The sequence below is a fragment of the Eucalyptus grandis genome, chromosome 10 (assembly GCF_016545825.1).
Source record: "Eucalyptus grandis isolate ANBG69807.140 chromosome 10, ASM1654582v1, whole genome shotgun sequence".
Taxonomy (NCBI): Eukaryota; Viridiplantae; Streptophyta; class Magnoliopsida; order Myrtales; family Myrtaceae; genus Eucalyptus; species Eucalyptus grandis.
The window spans coordinates 16544683-16561930 of record NC_052621.1 but is presented as its reverse complement, the minus strand read 5'-3'; the positions used below and the strand labels follow the sequence as shown (position 1 = coordinate 16561930).

At 37.7% G+C, this 17248-nt stretch overlaps 2 protein-coding genes across 2 annotated transcripts; both read right to left on the bottom strand.

Annotated features, from left to right (window-relative positions):
- Nucleotides 1-2626: 2626 nt before the first annotated feature.
- LOC104422038 (PI-PLC X domain-containing protein At5g67130) lies at nt 2627-6012 on the bottom strand. The gene is made up of 8 exons (XM_010034252.3): nt 5745-6012; nt 5527-5649; nt 4624-4761; nt 4439-4537; nt 4062-4293; nt 3703-3926; nt 3321-3407; nt 2627-3004 (listed from the first exon to the last, which is right to left on the bottom strand). The coding sequence occupies exons 1-8, from the start codon at nt 5829-5831 to the stop codon at nt 2972-2974; spliced, it is 1023 nt and encodes a 340-aa protein (XP_010032554.2). The 5' UTR covers nt 5832-6012; the 3' UTR covers nt 2627-2971.
- Nucleotides 6013-10400: 4388 nt separating this feature from the next.
- Nucleotides 10401-11811, bottom strand: LOC104423644. The gene is made up of 3 exons (XM_010036108.3): nt 11728-11811; nt 10756-10844; nt 10401-10628 (listed from the first exon to the last, which is right to left on the bottom strand). The coding sequence occupies exons 1-3, from the start codon at nt 11752-11754 to the stop codon at nt 10475-10477; spliced, it is 270 nt and encodes an 89-aa protein (XP_010034410.3). The 5' UTR covers nt 11755-11811; the 3' UTR covers nt 10401-10474.
- Between the last annotated feature and the right edge of the window lie 5437 nt (nt 11812-17248).

Sequence of the window (17248 nt, the reverse complement as noted above, 5' to 3'; positions counted from 1 at the left end):
GCGAGGAGGATTAAAGAAGCTAGGGTTTCTGAGAAACTCAAAAATAATAACAAAATGGGAGTCGATGGGTACGTATTTTGGGGGGAGGGAAAGTGACGGACAGGTGGGGGAAATGGACGATGGTGGGAGGGAAAGAATAAAAAATTAATTTGGGGGTGGGGGAATCGACCGCTGTCGGGTGGTGGGGAGGGAAAAAGAAAGCTAAAAAAATTTGGGGGAAAAAAACGAGGGAAGCTTGGGCGCAGATTAGGGGGGTGGGAGGTTTCGAAAAATAAAAGTAAATTTGGGGAGAGGGAGGATTTCGAAAAATAAATATAAATTTAGGATAATGAAATAAAAAAAAAGTGTAAGACTTATTAATATTATTAGTATAAATTCATTGTAAACTATTTATTTATTTATTTATTTGTTTATGAATTTGAATCAAATTAATTAAAAATAAAAATATTTATTTAATATTTAACGTGTCAGAACGTGTCGGAATTATCTACTTTTTGAGAAATGACGTATCGCGTGTCGTGTCGTGTCGTGTCGCGTGTCCGTGTCGCCGTGTCCGTGCTACCTAGGTTGCCACTAGTTGTCACCACCAGATCTGGTCGAGCAATACCGACGCTTGTGAACCACTCGTCCATGGATGAGTGTCGATGTCACTTGCAAACCACTCGTATTGTCTCAGCAAGCTTGGCCGAGAGGCCATGTTTTGATGTCTTCAATTTTTTCTTTTTAAGAGCTCATCGGAATATTATCGATGTGCCATGATCTTCTGCTCTTCACGTCGATCTAACTTTCATTTGCTGCCAACAATAATCGATTCCAAAAGAGTGCGAGGCATGCTCTGTTTTACTCTACTTTGCAACCAAGAGATATGAAGTGATGAAATCGCTCCTAAAATCTATTCGTTCACTTTAATTCCCGCCGATGGTGATAACTGAACTTTATGTCCTAGATCTAGTCACAAATTGCAACTCCATCATCGTCCATAGACCATACAGCATTTGACTCCCTGTTTTGTTCTGTTGAGACCAAAGTTGAAGTTGAGGTTTGATCTTCTCTATTCTCTAGAAGGGGTGGGACAAGCACTTACGACGGCGGAGGTCAAGATGACCAAGTGGAGCAGCTTCTTTGTGGCTTGTTGCCAGCAAGTTGCCAAAGCATGGCAGATCAAGTTGGGAGGATTCATTCAATGCCTGATTAGGGTTTGAAATTGGGGATTTCTTTCAATTTGGCAAATTAGGGTTCTTATTTGGGGGGAAATGCAACTAGACGACATCGTTTCTTGCTTTAGATGCTAACTGGACCCTCCAATGAGCCACATCAGCATAAGAAATTAATTTTTAAAAAAAAGGCCACGTCATATTTTGGCCGATCAGATCGGTGTTAGCACTGAAATGGTCGTTTTTTCAAAAAAAAAATTGTACTTAAGTGATCCAAAATAAACTTTTGGCACCAAAGTGAATGTTGTACACAACTTTTGACACTAATAGTGTATTTTCTTTGACAATAGAGAGATGGAAAATCCCAAGCTTGAGTAGTTTGAGCGTCCCGACCCATGCGTCTCAAGCATGAGCTCTCCAACCGTAGGAGATGGAAGGCTCATGAGCATGAGAGATGGAAGAGTAAATACAAAATAGAAGATTCCTAAGCGAGATGGAAAAAAGACTCTCTTAAATGTACGAGTAATTGAAGAAAGTCAACCTTAATTGCTCTAGATTCTACCAAATTTTAGATCAAATAGACGTTTTCGTTTACATGGTAATTTATATCTAAAAGACGATTTTTTGGATATGAAATTTGGGGAAAAAAATAGAGCAACAATGTGAAAATACCACATCACTAAAGGCGATTTTAGATGGAAGATTAACTTTAGGACTCAAGTAAAAGTTTATGGTTTCTTATGAGACAAAAAGAAAGTTCAAGGTAAAATTGGGATTAGACCTATTTTTGGGGATATTTTATAGAACAACAAAAAGTTAAGGATATAATTGGAACTAGACCTAAAGTTAAGAGATTTTTTTTTTCCAAGGTATTAGGCCAAATAAAATTACATAAAAAACTGCAGGGTATTTGTTATTAGGAGCCTTTTTGATACAACTTTCCGGCAAAACTATAGTTTTAAAAAGGATGTTGTAGCTACTAAAGGTGCTCGCCAATCTGTTCACGGCTACAACATCCTCCAAGGTCCAACAGATTCTAGTAGCTTTTAGGAAGTGATGGAGAAGCATCAAATTCCATTACGGACATTTTGATGCTTACGCAAGTAAAGGGACATTTCACCCACAACATGATTTAATAGATCCAATGAAGAAGAGGGCCTGCTCTTCATAGACAAACTTGGGTGGATGGAATGAAAGGAGAAATCAGAACGCGTGAGCAAGAAAATTTTTTAGTGAAGCAGAACCAGGTTCATCGGGATAGTAGGCTGGTCCCAACCCCCACAAGGCGGGATGGGTTGTTCTCAAATCGGCCTCTTCGTTGTTTTTGGGCATTGGCCTCTTACCCACCTTTCCTGGCTAGCTAATCAATTTTTATTTGACAGGTGGATACAAATCACAAGCAATAGTAAACGGCTTACCGATGGACTTTCAATGTAGATTAGGTCCCATTGCAAGTAGGGGAAGTAAAGATATCTAGAGAAAAATAGACCAGGCCTGCTTCCCATTCATTCTTTTAGTTGGACGCAGTCTATCAATTTCGCTTCTGTAAGAGAGGCGTTGCAATAGGCACGGTTGGCCAACAAAAAAGTCCAAGATGGAGTGTCTAGAAATTGAAGAACATCGATTGCGTGTTAAGTATCCGCTATTCTGGCCAAGTCACTGTATCTTTACGTAAAACAAAAAAGAAAATGCAGCAACTATTGATTTGATTCCCATATTTGCTGGAGGCTGGGCATGTATTGCAGTGAGCAATTTCCTATTCCTAGTTACAGCAGCTGTTGTGGTTCCTTCTGTTCTATTCAGAAGACTCTTGTTTTCTATGGAGAGCACACCCCAGAAGTTGAACCCGGCTGCAAAGTGAATATATCAATTACGTCAGCAAATTTTGCAGAAAAGAAATATGCAATTGTCTGTGAATGTTCTCCGAACCAGTAATGAACTTCATGGATTCAAATTCATAATGGAGAGAAAAGCATGTCCATATAGATAAGGCTATGTCACGGGCTTGGTTCCCCATACCATCAAAGCAACCGAAATGGTTGGGACATCCATTCAAGCTGACTTGACCTCTTGACAAGGATGACGCATCCACAATAATGCCAACATCGAGAAGAGAACATTCTTCTCGCTTCAGAGAAATAAATCAGCACCTCAAGTTTCACTTACCACGCACGCGTGCACATCATCACATCCACATAGCAGCTTCCCGTTTAGGGTGTCTACTGCTTGAAATGATCCTCCTCCGTCGCTCCTCTGCATAAAAGCAAAGAGCTCCCTGTGTCAATGCTTTTCCAAAACTTTTTAATTCCAAATAATGCAGGTTTCAATCTATCGAGCAATTTGGTCAGACAAAATTAGTATTACTATAACCAACTTCTAGGCGTGTCTGAGTATCTACCCCAAACAAGAGCATGAGCCCAAGGTGCATTCTATCTGTGAGTTTTTCAACTAGGACATACAAGGAAAACAAGATATCCCTGATACTTTCTTGAATTTCAGAATGTCGTATAGACAGAGAGAAGTGTTGAGAAGATCAAAGGACTTGTACCTTATAATAATCAATGGCAACGAAATTAGCCCATCTGTTGCCGGCCGCACCATAACAAGTATGAAGCATGTTAATGAGGTTGCCCGAATGGTCCCCGCAACTGAGTAGCTTGATGGGCGGAGACCGGAAGTAATTCACCAAAACCAAGGACTTGCTCCTGTCATCAAGAGAAGCCGATTCAGCTCTGTTTGGGCAGCTTCCTGCTTTCATTCCACCATCGCCATCTGCAAATTACTAATTAATTAATGCGCCATTTACATGCATGGACACAACCTGTCAACAACAAATCATGTTTTTGAAAAATTCTAGGCCAAATAGCCAAAAAGATTCTCTCTAAGTAAACTTGACTATGCACATACATTGATTTTCAACCATGTAATTCCACTGATAAGCAATCCCTTCACTCTGTTCCTTTGACAGGATGGAGGTAAACACGAGCAGCCGCTGGTTATTGGCCACCATGTCACTAACTAGTGGCCAATCTTGCCCGTTCGGTGCCTGAACGTAGTCCTCGAGTATCAAAGTGACTATCTCCGCCGGGTTAGCAGATAGAAAAGCTTCTATTTCCTTGAGAGTGTCTATAGCCGGTTCCTACATGGCAAACCAGGATCCTCAGCATTTGAGGTGCACCAAGAAGATATGTGAAGGAAGGAAAGAGAAATTTTGAATGAGAAAAGGAAAATCATAAAGCACGGGGTGGACAAAAAAACTATCACTTTAAGGACAGAATACCTACAAAAGCAGTGAAGTCATAACATTGACCTTTAAAAGAATGGCACAACCATACATCTCCTTCAAAATCATATGTATCTAGCATCAGCCCTCGAACTCCATTCTGGAAATGGAAAAACACCAATGGCGACATTAAATTGAGATCATGTTCCTAAAACATCCTGAAAATGAAAATGAGAAAAATCATACGTTTAGCTGTTGAGTGACAGTATCCTCTTGATTTGTAACCGTTACTCTTGGTACAGGCGTGTGCGGTGGCTCTCCATCAATAGCATACGCATTGTGGGTCGTCAAAAATGCATATTTGTTGAAAGGAAGAGAATTGTTCTAATAAAAAATGTTAGACGAAGCAGATCAAATAGTGGATCACGATGATATACCAGTCAACCTTTCCAATACACCTGCCGAAACTCAAAAAAAGAAAAAAAAGAAAAAAGGAAAACAAAATGCTCATGCCAGAAAGTTTTCTGGCCTGTAATTCAAGCTTTCAGAAAATGTGTACAGTATCTTGCATGATTAAAGTGCCATCATTCTTTACCCAGTCAAGTTCTTAACAATCTTACGTAGCCCTGATGTCGAATTGTGACATCTATACATTTCCCAACAACACCAGAATACATTAAAAACAGCAACGAATTGGCATATTATAGATGATTGAGGCTTTAATTGGGAAAATGAACTGCAAATTTCTCAGTGGCATGGGCTATGTAAATTTCTCTGTAAAAGTCAAACTTCAGATTCTTCTTCACACATGAAATGAATGCTCATGGGCAGTTGAATTTAGGTTGATCATGTAATATGAACAGAGAAGTTGCTTCCTTATTCTTCTTATATATTTGGGTAACCTAACTCCATGTTCGTCAATACTTCAGCTGCTCTAGTCCAACTTTTATTTAGCTCACTTAGAAAAAATGCAGAATTGGATGGAAAACCTTATTTCTCAGTTGTTCAACGTTTAAGCAAGTCCCCTCCAAAGAGTCTGAAGTTCTCCGATATCACTGAGAAGGTCGATTGCAACAATCAAAAAAGAAAAAGAGAATTCGTTTTAAAGGCAAAGAAAAAAGTTACAGAAAGAGAGGGAGAGATGACTACCAAGAGCTTGAACTGGTCAGTAATGGTTGATCTTACACATCTGGAACCTGAAAAGCCTTGAGGGCAAGAGAAACAATAGAGACCGGCCACGCAGTCGCTATCGCTCGAGCACTCATCAAGAAGCTTCATTCACGAAAAACCACACAAGCAACAAAATCGGAAATTCTCCCAAGATTCATGCTGAAAACCGAAGTACAATTTGACAGAGACATACGAACCCTGCATTCTCCATTGGAGCAAGAGGCACCGAAACTGAAGAGCGTCGCTGAAAGTACGAGCAAGAGAAGGCATTCGCGACGAGCCATCTGAATGTGGATGGGATGGAAACGAGGATGGTGCTACGCGGTAGGTCGACAGAGATCTTCCTTGGAAAAAGTGGGAGGGACTTTGGTCTGATGGAAAATGCATAGAAACTTCCGCTCAGGACAACAGGGAAACATCCGCCGATGACATTGGAAGGAAATCCATCCATTTAGTTGGGAACAACTCCCGCGCCCCGATAACGAGAAACGAGAAAAAGGTATAATGCTTTTGATTCTTCTTCTGTGGGTCTTATTAACATGTCCTTTTTTTTTTTTTTTAAAAACTTATTGCCGAAAAAAAAAAAAGGTTTAATAAGAGTTACTTTGATTTTGAAAGTATTAAGCACAAGTAATACACACAAAAAAATGCATTAAAACGTAAAATAGCAGTTATTAAGTGCGTGCATGACAAAATTTCTGAAACTGAAATTCAATTTTGATCAGAAATCGATTTCTCAATTTTTATTCCCTAAATGAGTTTATAAGCAAATAAATGCATTTGATAACAATTCAAAATTCAATTTCTAGAATAAAAATTCGTTTGATAATAAAATAAAAATTTTATTTCTATAGGGTAGCAGCCGGCATCTAGCTACTAGTGATGGGCGTTCAACATCCGGCATCCGGGGTCCGTCGCCGACCAGCCAGCGTTCGGCGAGTGGCAGATTGGTGGCGAGCAGTGACGAGTATAAACAATAAAAAAAAGTTTTAATTTCTCACTTTTATTCCAAAAATAGAAAAGTTAAAAAATTTAAACTTCGATTTCTACTCCAAATCTATTTTTAGAATAGAAAAATAAAGAAATAGAGAAATAAAAAAATTTTCATACTCACCTTAAGAGCCCATTTGATACATATTTCTGAAAACACTATAGCTGTGAAAAGGATGTAGCTATTTAAAGTGTTTGGCAATCTACTCACAGCTGCAACACCATTCAAGATCCAACAATGGGGGTCACCCCCAATGGCCAAAATGTAGTTTCTATAAATTGGAGAATAAAGGTTCATTCAACAGAATCAAAGGCAACCGTTTTCACATGGAAATGGGGAAATGAAGAGTTTGATTCCCTACCTTATAAGAGTTCGAGGGTGAGGATGTTTAGTTTCAATTATGGGGTTTGACTCCTATAATCTAAAAAGAGGCAAAGTCTAAAAGTGAATTAAAAGTTAGAATAGGATAGATATTTAAAATAAAAAAAAAACCCGAATCAAAAGGCTAAAGGGTTGTTTCTTAATTTAAGTTGGTATCCTAATTTGATGAGATTTCTAAGGTCACTTTTTTTTTCCTAATTTGATTGTGTTTCCTAGTTTAACGTTTTCCATATATTAAGTTTTTCCTAGTTTAACGTTTTCCTAGCTTAATTTTATCTAATCTAGCGTCCAAGTCCCTTCATAAATAAGAGGTGCATTCTTACTTTTAAGCACATAGATTTTTCAATTCATAATATATGAGAACTTTTCACAAGTGAGTGTTTCCTTCGTTTTTTGATCTAGTGAACCTTAAATTCTTTTGGTTCTTTCTCTAATTTGTTGGTTTGAACCTTTAAGTTTTTTTATCCTTGATAGGTAAAATATTCATCTATGTCTTGGTGGTGAACTCTTCCATGGCAAACTTATTTACCCCAAACTCATCAAACAATTTTTTTCTGTCAAATTCGTTCTGGAGTCCCACCCAACCTACCACTCATCAGGAAGCTAAAGGTCTGTTTGTTTATGTTTTTTTTTTTTTGTTTTTAAGCTAACTCCCAGCTTCAAATTTTGTGAATTTCAAACAAATCTTAGAAACACTTTTGTATTTCTTCTTCTTTTTCTTCTTATTTTGAAGCATGCAGGTAAGTTGCAAATTTTGCAGCACAAATTACGGCCTCGCCCGGCCACGGCGAGGCTCGCGGCCCCGACGCAAGGGTCGGCGGCCTCGCCCGGCCATGGCGAGGCTCGGGCGCCCCCGGCGAGGGTCGGCCTCGCACCGGGCTCGGGCGAGCTCGATCTCGCCAGATCCGGCGAGGCCGAGCTCGCCCAACCGGCGAGGCTCGGCCTCGCAGGGCCACCGCGGGCGACGTCGACTGGCGGTGGCTCGCGAGGCCGACCTCGCGCCGGGGGGCGAGCTCGATCTCGCCAGATCCCGGCGAGCCGAGCCTCGCCCGGCCACGGCGAGCCTCGCCGTGGCTGGGCGAGGCCACCGGCCAAAAGAAGAAAAAAAAAAAAAGAAAAAAGGAAAAATAAGAAAAAAATAGAATAAAAATATTAAAAAATAAAAGAAATAAAAAATTATACAAATTTACCAAACGTGTTTTTGTTTATTTTTTATTCCGGAACAAATTTACCAAACGCGTTTTTTTGTTCAAAATTGTTCCTGAATGACGAAAACACTTTTTTTCTATTTTCGCAGGCTAACGATTTTTAAACAAACACAAACAAACGCACCTAACTCTCCCAGCTTCAAAGCACTGTGATTTTGAAAGCATGCAGATAAATTTGTAGAACGATTTTGTTAACAAAAGCCCAAGTAAGAAAAATTTGTTATTGACAACTGATTGAAAATAAAAATATTTCAACAAGAATATGCTCATATATCCTCACATTTTCTTTTTTGTCAAAGGATTTAGCATATTTACTCTGTATGTCCGGCACTGTTTTCGCTGGTGGCATAAAACATGGAATATGCTACCAAAAGAAGGAAACAGCCAAATGGCGGGTCACCCAATCAAAGACTCCAAGAAGTTTCTCAGCTGGATGGTCGAATAGATGTGGGCCAATGCGGTATGACCTTTGACACCAACCAATCCACAAGTAACTTGGAAAATATCTGGCACGATCCCAACCTATGTGACCCGGCCCACATTAACCAGTATTGATACGGATCTCACATAAAATCCACAAGATTTAATGATGTACATATAGAAAGCACACATCCATCATCATCATAATTATAGAGATAATCAAGGACCTTGGACACATCGGGTCCAGCATCTTTATGCTACCTATAGAGAGAGTTGCATGGCAAGTGGGATGATTGCAACTGATTGCAATTGTCCATTGCAGTTTTGTCCTTTTCAGACATGCGCTTTATCCCAGGGTTTTCATTCGCTTCTTCTCATCACCTACATGTTTGGCCCAAAAAACTTTGTTCACCTATGTGTTTGGCCTGGGAAAGGTTACTTGGTTACAAATTTGCACCCACATAAAAAAAAATGTTTACATAAGTAATTTTGGTCTTTGTTCTAGTTTTGAATTGCATGAGTATTTTTCGAAGTTTCCGTTTCTCTTCCCAACCCTCCACTTCCATCAAAACAATTAAAGTGATGATATTCATTTGATAATCTAAGTTAAAATCAGGGAAGTTGAAAGGGAAAAAAAGATAATTAAAGGAAGTAAAAGAATTCCAAGAAAAAGAAGAGAAGAAGGATAATCAAAAGATGTGTCACGAAACTAACACAGATTTTTCTTTCATTTCACTTACTCTTTTCTTTCCATTATTGGAGGATCTTTTAATTTCAAGATTACCTGTGTAATAATTTTTTTACAAAAAATGTCTTGTCCTCAAGAGTTAAATTAGATAGTTGTAAAGATCATCTAATTCTAAAGGCGCCTATATCCTTATGTTATAAAGCAAACCATTATTAGTATGTATCTGAAACTTTTACCAATATGATACCTTATGCATCTAGATGAGATCAGAGGATTTGTGCATCAATTTGGGCTATCTATGTGGCATTTATGTATATAATTATGGTTTTGTGTTTCCTAGTAAATTAAATTTGATGAAGCTATGACATAGATGTCAGACTATTTCTGAGATTCCTAATTGTTATCCTCGAATAATATTAACAAATAAAAGTCTTCAATTCACAAAAATGTCATTTGAAATTTAGGACTCATTAAACAAAATGGACGATAGCTAGAATCATTACAGAAGACATTGGTTTACAGTTTTGAAGCTAATTATATATGGTATGAAGTTATAACATCCGTTATAAATGCAAAGCTATTGTTTACTTAAAATAGTTTTATGATGTCTTAATACTAAATAAAATTCACATGTAAAAAACATTTAGAATTCTCAATGCTCGCTCCTAACTTGACCTATCACGAGCCTGGCAGCCCGCAAGGCCCACTTAAGCCGTAAAAGCCGGAAGCACGAATTAAGTGGACTTGAGCAAATGAACTCCTTCTTGGGCCTGTACAGGCCTGATCATCTCATGAATAATATTTAATATTTCTCAAATCATCGGCAAGCCTGGGCTAAAGATTTATAAGCTCGGTGCACGGTTCCCCACCCATCGGTCAGGTCTATCGCTGGATTAGTAGGAAATCCTAGTTTAAGCTGCAAACAGCTAAGTGGGCTACAAACGTGCAAAACATCGAGGACATAGACAAAAAACATTTGTGCTTTCATAGCCGCAATGTTCATCAGGAACCCACGGCCAATTCTTCGTGCAAATTTGCGGCTACAAAATGAAGGCCCGCGGTTACCTTAGCCTGATTACACTCATGTCCATGAAATAGAAAACAAGAACGGCATCTACAATATAATCCATCTTAGAGTTTGCCAATCACACATCACAGATCTAGCTATACATCATAAGTTTCATTCACAAGTACACTGAACATAATTTCAAATTTCAGGATTTTTTAAAAGGTGTACAATTATGCAGATTTATCTTTGGAGAAGAAGTGATTGATGGTTGGCATGACCTCCGGCGGCCGAGTGCGGAGGAACTTGCGGAGCCCGTGCTCGGCGTACTTCTTCCCTTCTTCTGCATTGTCCAACACTGCCATGCCTCTATGTGCCTTGTTGATTCTGTATTCTCGTGAACAGTTCAAGAAAAACAATAAAGAGCCAAAGAAATTCAACAGATTATGCTGTTGATTAATTGTCATCGAGGACTTTTTCATGGAATTTTATTGTATCAGAAAGTGCTCGTTACCTGACATCAGGGTTCAAGAGAACGTTTCTTGTGAGCTGGAATATGCAAAGACTTGTCACGAATGTCATTGCCGCCATCAGTGGATACACCTATATATAAGAACAGGGCCATGGATGTTAAGTCAATGAATATCCTATCTTGAGGTAAAAGAAAAATAAAAATACGCTAGTGATTATCTTGTATTGTTTGATTAACTATAAGGGTCTTATCGATATGTCCCGCTCGACCTCGTCTACATGATCTGAAAACCATGCAATATTTTCTCTGGTTTAGAATTTACAAACATCATATTATGGCTAAACAACTCAATCGTCGAATTATCCGAAGTATGTTTAGAAACTTATATTCTCGTCCTACACATATCCTGTGGGGAAGTGTCTGGCTATTTTGATTGTTGCACTGTAGACTTTTTCCATTTTAGCTTACCAATACTATGTCGCTATATTCTCGTCCTACACAAACAATGTAAAGAAAACTTTACACAAGCGGACTTATCGGTCCATGAGTTAAGGATTTTAACTATCCAACCTCTCACTAACCATCAAACCAAGGATGAATAAGGCTGTTTATGGAACTACGATTATACACGCTATGTGCTAGAAGATAGAAGTAATGAGACACTGACCCATAAATAAATAATAAATAAATAAATATATATATATTAACACTTGTTAAGCAAACCACATTGACAAGTAATTTGGGGAATACGGATGCGTTCGTTTTGTGGAAAATGGATGATTTAGAAAACAGTTTCCTAAAAATAATTGCTTCTTTCGATTATAAAAATGAAAGAACAAAAAACATTCTTATGATTTACGAAAATATATAGACATAAATAGTGATCAATAAAGAAAAAAAATTTATCAAGTAATTGCTTTAAATGATCAAAGTAATTATTTTTTGAAATATATTTTTCAAATTATTCATTTTTCACAAAACAAAAGAAGAGAATTAAAATACATAGATACTCACGTCTGGCTTGACCCAACGCCCCATCATGAAGTCCGTGCACTTCAGGAACTGTGCTAAATTCTCCAGCTGCTTCCTTGATTTGAGTATAAATTGCTTATAAGCCTGTAATTTGCATATATATATAACGCTCTCGCGAGAATGAGCAGACATGACTTTGGACGGCAAAAGAAGCTTCTGCTCAAACAGCGGGCGATCAGGGGTTTGACTTCAGACAGAACCAGGGGCTTTAGCCTCTTGTTTTTTCAGGTTTTCCTTGGTTCGTTCGTTGAAATTTATGATTTCCCTAGGGTTTACGCAGGAAGATTGAACGAGTCAAGATGACTTTGTTCATCCATGGAAGTCATCTAAACGGCAAGACAGATCTGGCCGTTAACGACAATCCAAGTTTTTCTGGCATTAGTAATTGGACCCGTAAGAAGATGTTTCCTTGCGATTTCTTTGGTACTTTAGCTCCATGAACTTCGTAGACCAAGGTTGGTGCCTCGGTCCCTAGGGTCTTCACCCGAGAGGTTCGAGCTGGCTTACGACACCATATACATGAATTATAAAGTAGAGAGGAGTTACCATCAATGGATTTATTTAACCTGGGTTGATTGGATACCTAAAATACTTTAAAAGCTGTAGATTAATTGTTTTTAGTTGGAAAAACTAGTATTATTAGATAGTTCTTAAACACAAGAGCCCAACAAAGGGGCATCATGACAAAGTAGATGCCAAGGCTACGTTTGATTATCATGATTTTTGGTCAAAGAAGGACCGGATAGAATATGATATGAAATTTAAGAATTTTGATATATCTCATACATTGTTTGGTGAACCATAATATTAAAGTTAGACATATTCATATCATATTATATTCATTAGTCAATAAAGCGGCATATTAGTATAAATGAAGGTAGAAGTTCACAAACAGAAACAGTAAAAATCTCTTGGGCCATTCTTACCTACTTTATTTGTATTTGCTTTGTTATAAAAAAAATAAAATAAATAATTTTCTCTTCTTTTTTTTTTAATTATGTTCTTTTTTATGTCTTTTTACCTTCCATCATTCTCTAATAAAATTTTATCAAATAGTAAATTGTACTCATATACCTAAAATACTAAAATACCTAAAATATGTAATAAATATAAATATATATTTTATTTATATATTGAATATATATTATAAGATATAATTAAATTTTTATATATAAATAAAAAAAGGTTAAATTAAAAAACTAAATTGTCATTTTTGTTATTTCGAATTTCCTATATTGGAATTAAAATATTATCTATATTGAAATATAATTTTAATTTTATTAATATAAGAAATTTTTATTCTATAAAAATAAATTTCTCATTATAGATATTATAAATCCTATTCATATTTATCCTACCTCAACATAGGATAATTTTATCAAAGTTATATCCTTCTTATATCCGACTTTATCTTATCTTGAGTAAAATTTATCCTATTTTGAATTTTATTATGACTATCAAACGCTATTTTAATAGGTTTGCGGTTGAGTTACCTAATTATGGGGAGGATATTCAAACGCTAAACTTTAGCTATTCAATCTGCAGTTTGATACATACTCCTACCCACATGAGAAACACTGGCCTTCTTAAGAGGGCCCAAATATTCGCGGGCCTCTATGTTCACTGCTTTGACCACTTCCAAACGGTCTGACTGAATCTCCAGCACTTCGCTTTATCTTTCTTGCACAAAATTCAGTCCCTCGAGAAGACCCAGGGCTTCGAGCTGTATGGCAGACAACACTGGAGCAGATTTGGCGAATGTGTTCCTTAGAACTCCGACTAATCTCAATTTATGCACGCAATAATAGCTCTGTCAATGACCCCGTCCCAATGGAGTCGTCAATGTTTTTATCCTCGTAGTAATGCACCTCGGCGGGAGCCAAGCACGAGGTAATTCTCTATTTGCCACTTCCAAGTTCATTTTTTGGGGGGTTCCATTTGCTGTACGTGCGTAGCGTTTTGAGGGAGGAATCAATTAGGGCTTCTGGATGTGGAATCTGTCGTCCGGAAAACAAAATTGTTCCCGGCCTTCCACATGCATCAAAGAGTTATTGCAATCATGTCAAAACAACGTAAGTAATTTCGTTGTTTCAGAAAGTTATAGATTAATAAAGTATCTAGTGACATGTGTAAGATGACTAGTTTATATATACCTTAACGAGAGGCTGAGATTTGGGAATTCAATTACGTGAAGAATGGATTGGCGACCCAAAATATCATTTCAGTACTTCAACTTATTGATTAAGCCATAATTCATATTTATCGTGCATTTTCCTTAATTTATTTGAAAGTGTTTGAAAAGTCGAATTTTAACTGGTATGCAACCAAGAAAAAAAATCGCCTCATCTAATGCGGGAGCATTGGAACCTATCAATCAACCCACAAGTCAACTCATATTTTGTCGATTGAACTAATCAATTTGCTATTCATGCAAGCGAAAGCTAATTTTCACTGCAATTTAATTATGTGGGTTTGAGGACAAAGTTGTTGCTTATGCGACATTGTTGTCAATTTACGAGGCTTACTCCCCAACGACAACTAAATGATGGAAGGCTAATTTGGTTGATTTCTACTATTGTTTAATGATTTTCTAGGTTTTTTTTTTTTTTTTTTGGGGGTCTAAAACAGCTGATATATTAAACTCTCGGGTTTGAGGTTACACTTAGCATAAAATCAAAGTACATGAGGTCTTGCAGAAAAGAAGGAGGATAAAAGACCCAATTAGAAGAAGTAAATAAGCCCCATGAGCCTTTGCGGCCCAGTCTGATTTAATGATCTTCTAGGTTGAACGTTTGGTTTCCAAGGCTGGAGCACAAATTTAGAGATTCTTATCAAGTTTCATTGCATCTAATAATTAAACGAATGCACTAAGTCTCTTTATTCGCAACTTTTATGAGTTTTATTGTGTTGTTGTGTTTGAGAGTCATTATTAGGTGCATTACCTAAGAGTCTGTTTGGTTTCTAGGACTTTGAAAAGTCTTTGTTTTGTTTAGTAGTATCCCTATAAATTGAGGCGTAATCTCATTGTAAAAGGCATAAGTATATATCTTTGGAAAATGGACAACTCCTATCATGATTTATTTATCCTTGAAAATTGAATTACTCCTTGGTAGTAAGCCAAAAAGCCTTTATCCTCAACTAGTGGTTCATCCTATAGGCCTGGCCTATCCGGAGTCTTTTATCCTTGGCAGGTGGTTCATCATTTAAGTCTTGGTGATGAACTTTGTTGATCCTGCTTGTCTTCCTTGGCTAGTGGTGAGTCCGTTAGGCCTTGATAGTAATTGTATATTTTCTTTCATTTATGCTTGTCCATCAACATCTATCCCCACATACTCTGATCTATTCATATTTCCTTCAACATCACTCAATACACCCTTGTAACATCACCTCATCTCATATCAAGCAACCCCATCGTGGGTGAAGATATATTTGAAATAGGTCATGCATGATGTGCAATTATGACTTGATTGAATGGCTTAGAAGAAGTCATAAGCGATTATGTAAAAATAGCATAGGATATATACGTGAATGATACATAGAAATCGAATATGACATGTGCAAATAACGTGTAGATATTAAATATGATGTGTAAATGACATGCAGAACTCCTATGTGACATGAATGTACAACACAACAATCATGTATGAATTACATGTGAAATGATGTGTCAATCATGTATACCATGTACGGATGACATGCATTATGATGGCATGACAATCAAATGTAACATGAATGGATGACATGCCAATTAAATGCCATGCATTTTGAGTTACCAAGTCACTTGTCATATCATTTTCATTAGAGGTGTGCAAAATGAATCGTTCGAACTAGGAATTGCCTGGACCAAACTGAACTGGCCAATTGTGTCATGTTCCCAAGAGTGTTGGTTTAATTCCTAATTCTTAAAAGTAGAATCAGTGTTTGCACAATCTAGTTTTCAATACCAAAGGAGAACCGGACCAACTACATATACCTTTTTTTATTATATCTTCAAAAAAATAAAATTAACCAGCTTTTTGTATTATTTCCTCATAACATATTTTATCAAGTAATGGAAAAAATAGAAAGTGAATTGTCCATTGGTTCGGACTGGACCAATGGTACCCAGTTCCCAATTTTGGGAACCCTGATCACCCCTAATTTTCATTTCCCAACATTGCTTTCAAGCGCCACGTCACACACCACATCATTAGCATGTTCCGATTTCAAATGCCATATCACATTCTATGTCAATGGCATGTCGTTTTCAATTGCTGTGTCCGGTCATTCGCATGTGGAGATGACAACATTGGGCCGACCTGCCTTGTTGGGGCGCACTTCACCTCTCCCCGGATTGGGGTGACCCTACTTCTGAGCAGGGATAGAGAATAAAAATCTACATTTTGCAGGGTGGGGCGAGGTGGTGGGGATGCAATCTCCTGTAACCCTGCCTCGCCACGACTTGCGCATAGAACTCCCAAAAAGTGTTTTTCTTTTTGTCCTTAAAGAGAGATAATTTGGAGGAGCGACCAGCAGTGACTACCTCATCTAGACAAAAACCATAAAGGTTTCAAATCCGTCCTGGAATGCTTTAGTTTAAGCGAGGTTGAGCCTCTGTTACTCGGCACCATTGAAGTAAGCGATCCCATCACCATGACACCGCTGAAGCATTAGGGGTCTACAACCCATACCATTTTATTTTTCCATCAAAAGTTGGAAGCAAATAAGTAATATTATTGTGGTGTGATTAATCTAAGGTAAGAATGATGTGATAACACCAAGTATTTATCATTTTATTTTTTCCATTAAAAGTTGGATTGACGGGGCAAACTATGAGATGTGAGCCCTGTGTTATGACGTGGTGGGATGATGCGAAGGATACTGCCCCCGTAGGCGAAGATGGGCAATGTGTCGACGCTTGGGCTGGGATCACCCTGACCCGAATCCCCCGGCTCTCCCTCTCTATTATCACCTCATGTGCCACTTGTACGTATTTTCAATTTTTCACTTCATATGTCATGTAATTTGCACATATCGTATGTGCCATTTTTTTGGTAAATTATCATTTTTAAATTCCACTTCATATGTTGTGTCATTCATATATCGTTTCACATGTCAAATGTCTTATTTATTGCATATTATTAAAATTCACAATCACACATGCAAATAAAGTTTTCAATTAGCAAGATATGCAGTATATTTTGCCTAATTGCAAATTGATCGATTTCTACGTTCAATTTTTTTTTCAAACATCATTCTCATTTCGAATTTATAAAAAATGGCATAAAATAGGGATTTAGAGCTTGCGGTGCCGATAGAGGCGTCATGGGTTGGTAACTCTTCCCCACCTGGCCAAACTCAAGGACCTAAAACTCTCGATTACCCATGGAGGCGGATCCTCTTACGCCTGTTAGGTGGTTTCATTTCTGGAAACTGCTTAAGTATTGTAGGTGTTCAATCACAATCAATCTAGATTCAATCAAAATGATTGCCAGCAACTTCTTTTTTTTTTTTTTTGGTAAGG

Bases quoted from the DNA above. Each gene is read 5' to 3' on its own strand.
- LOC104422038 (XM_010034252.3), bottom strand. From the start codon at position 5,831: ATGGCTCGTCGCGAATGCCTTCTCTTGCTCGTACTTTCAGCGACGCTC. The intron at 4,294-4,438 runs GTAGGTATTCTG...TTTGCCATGTAG, and splicing joins GTTATGACTTCACTGCTTTT to GAACCGGCTATAGACACTCT. The intron at 3,927-4,061 runs GTATGTGCATAG...AGTAATTTGCAG, and splicing joins TTACATGGTTGAAAATCAAT to ATGGCGATGGTGGAATGAAA.
- LOC104423644 (XM_010036108.3), bottom strand. From the start codon at position 11,754: ATGATGGGGCGTTGGGTCAAGCCAGAC. The intron at 10,845-11,727 runs GTGAGTATCTAT...TCTTATATATAG, and splicing joins GGCGTTGGGTCAAGCCAGAC to GTGTATCCACTGATGGCGGC. The intron at 10,629-10,755 runs GTAACGAGCACT...ACGAGAATACAG, and splicing joins CTCTTGAACCCTGATGTCAG to AATCAACAAGGCACATAGAG.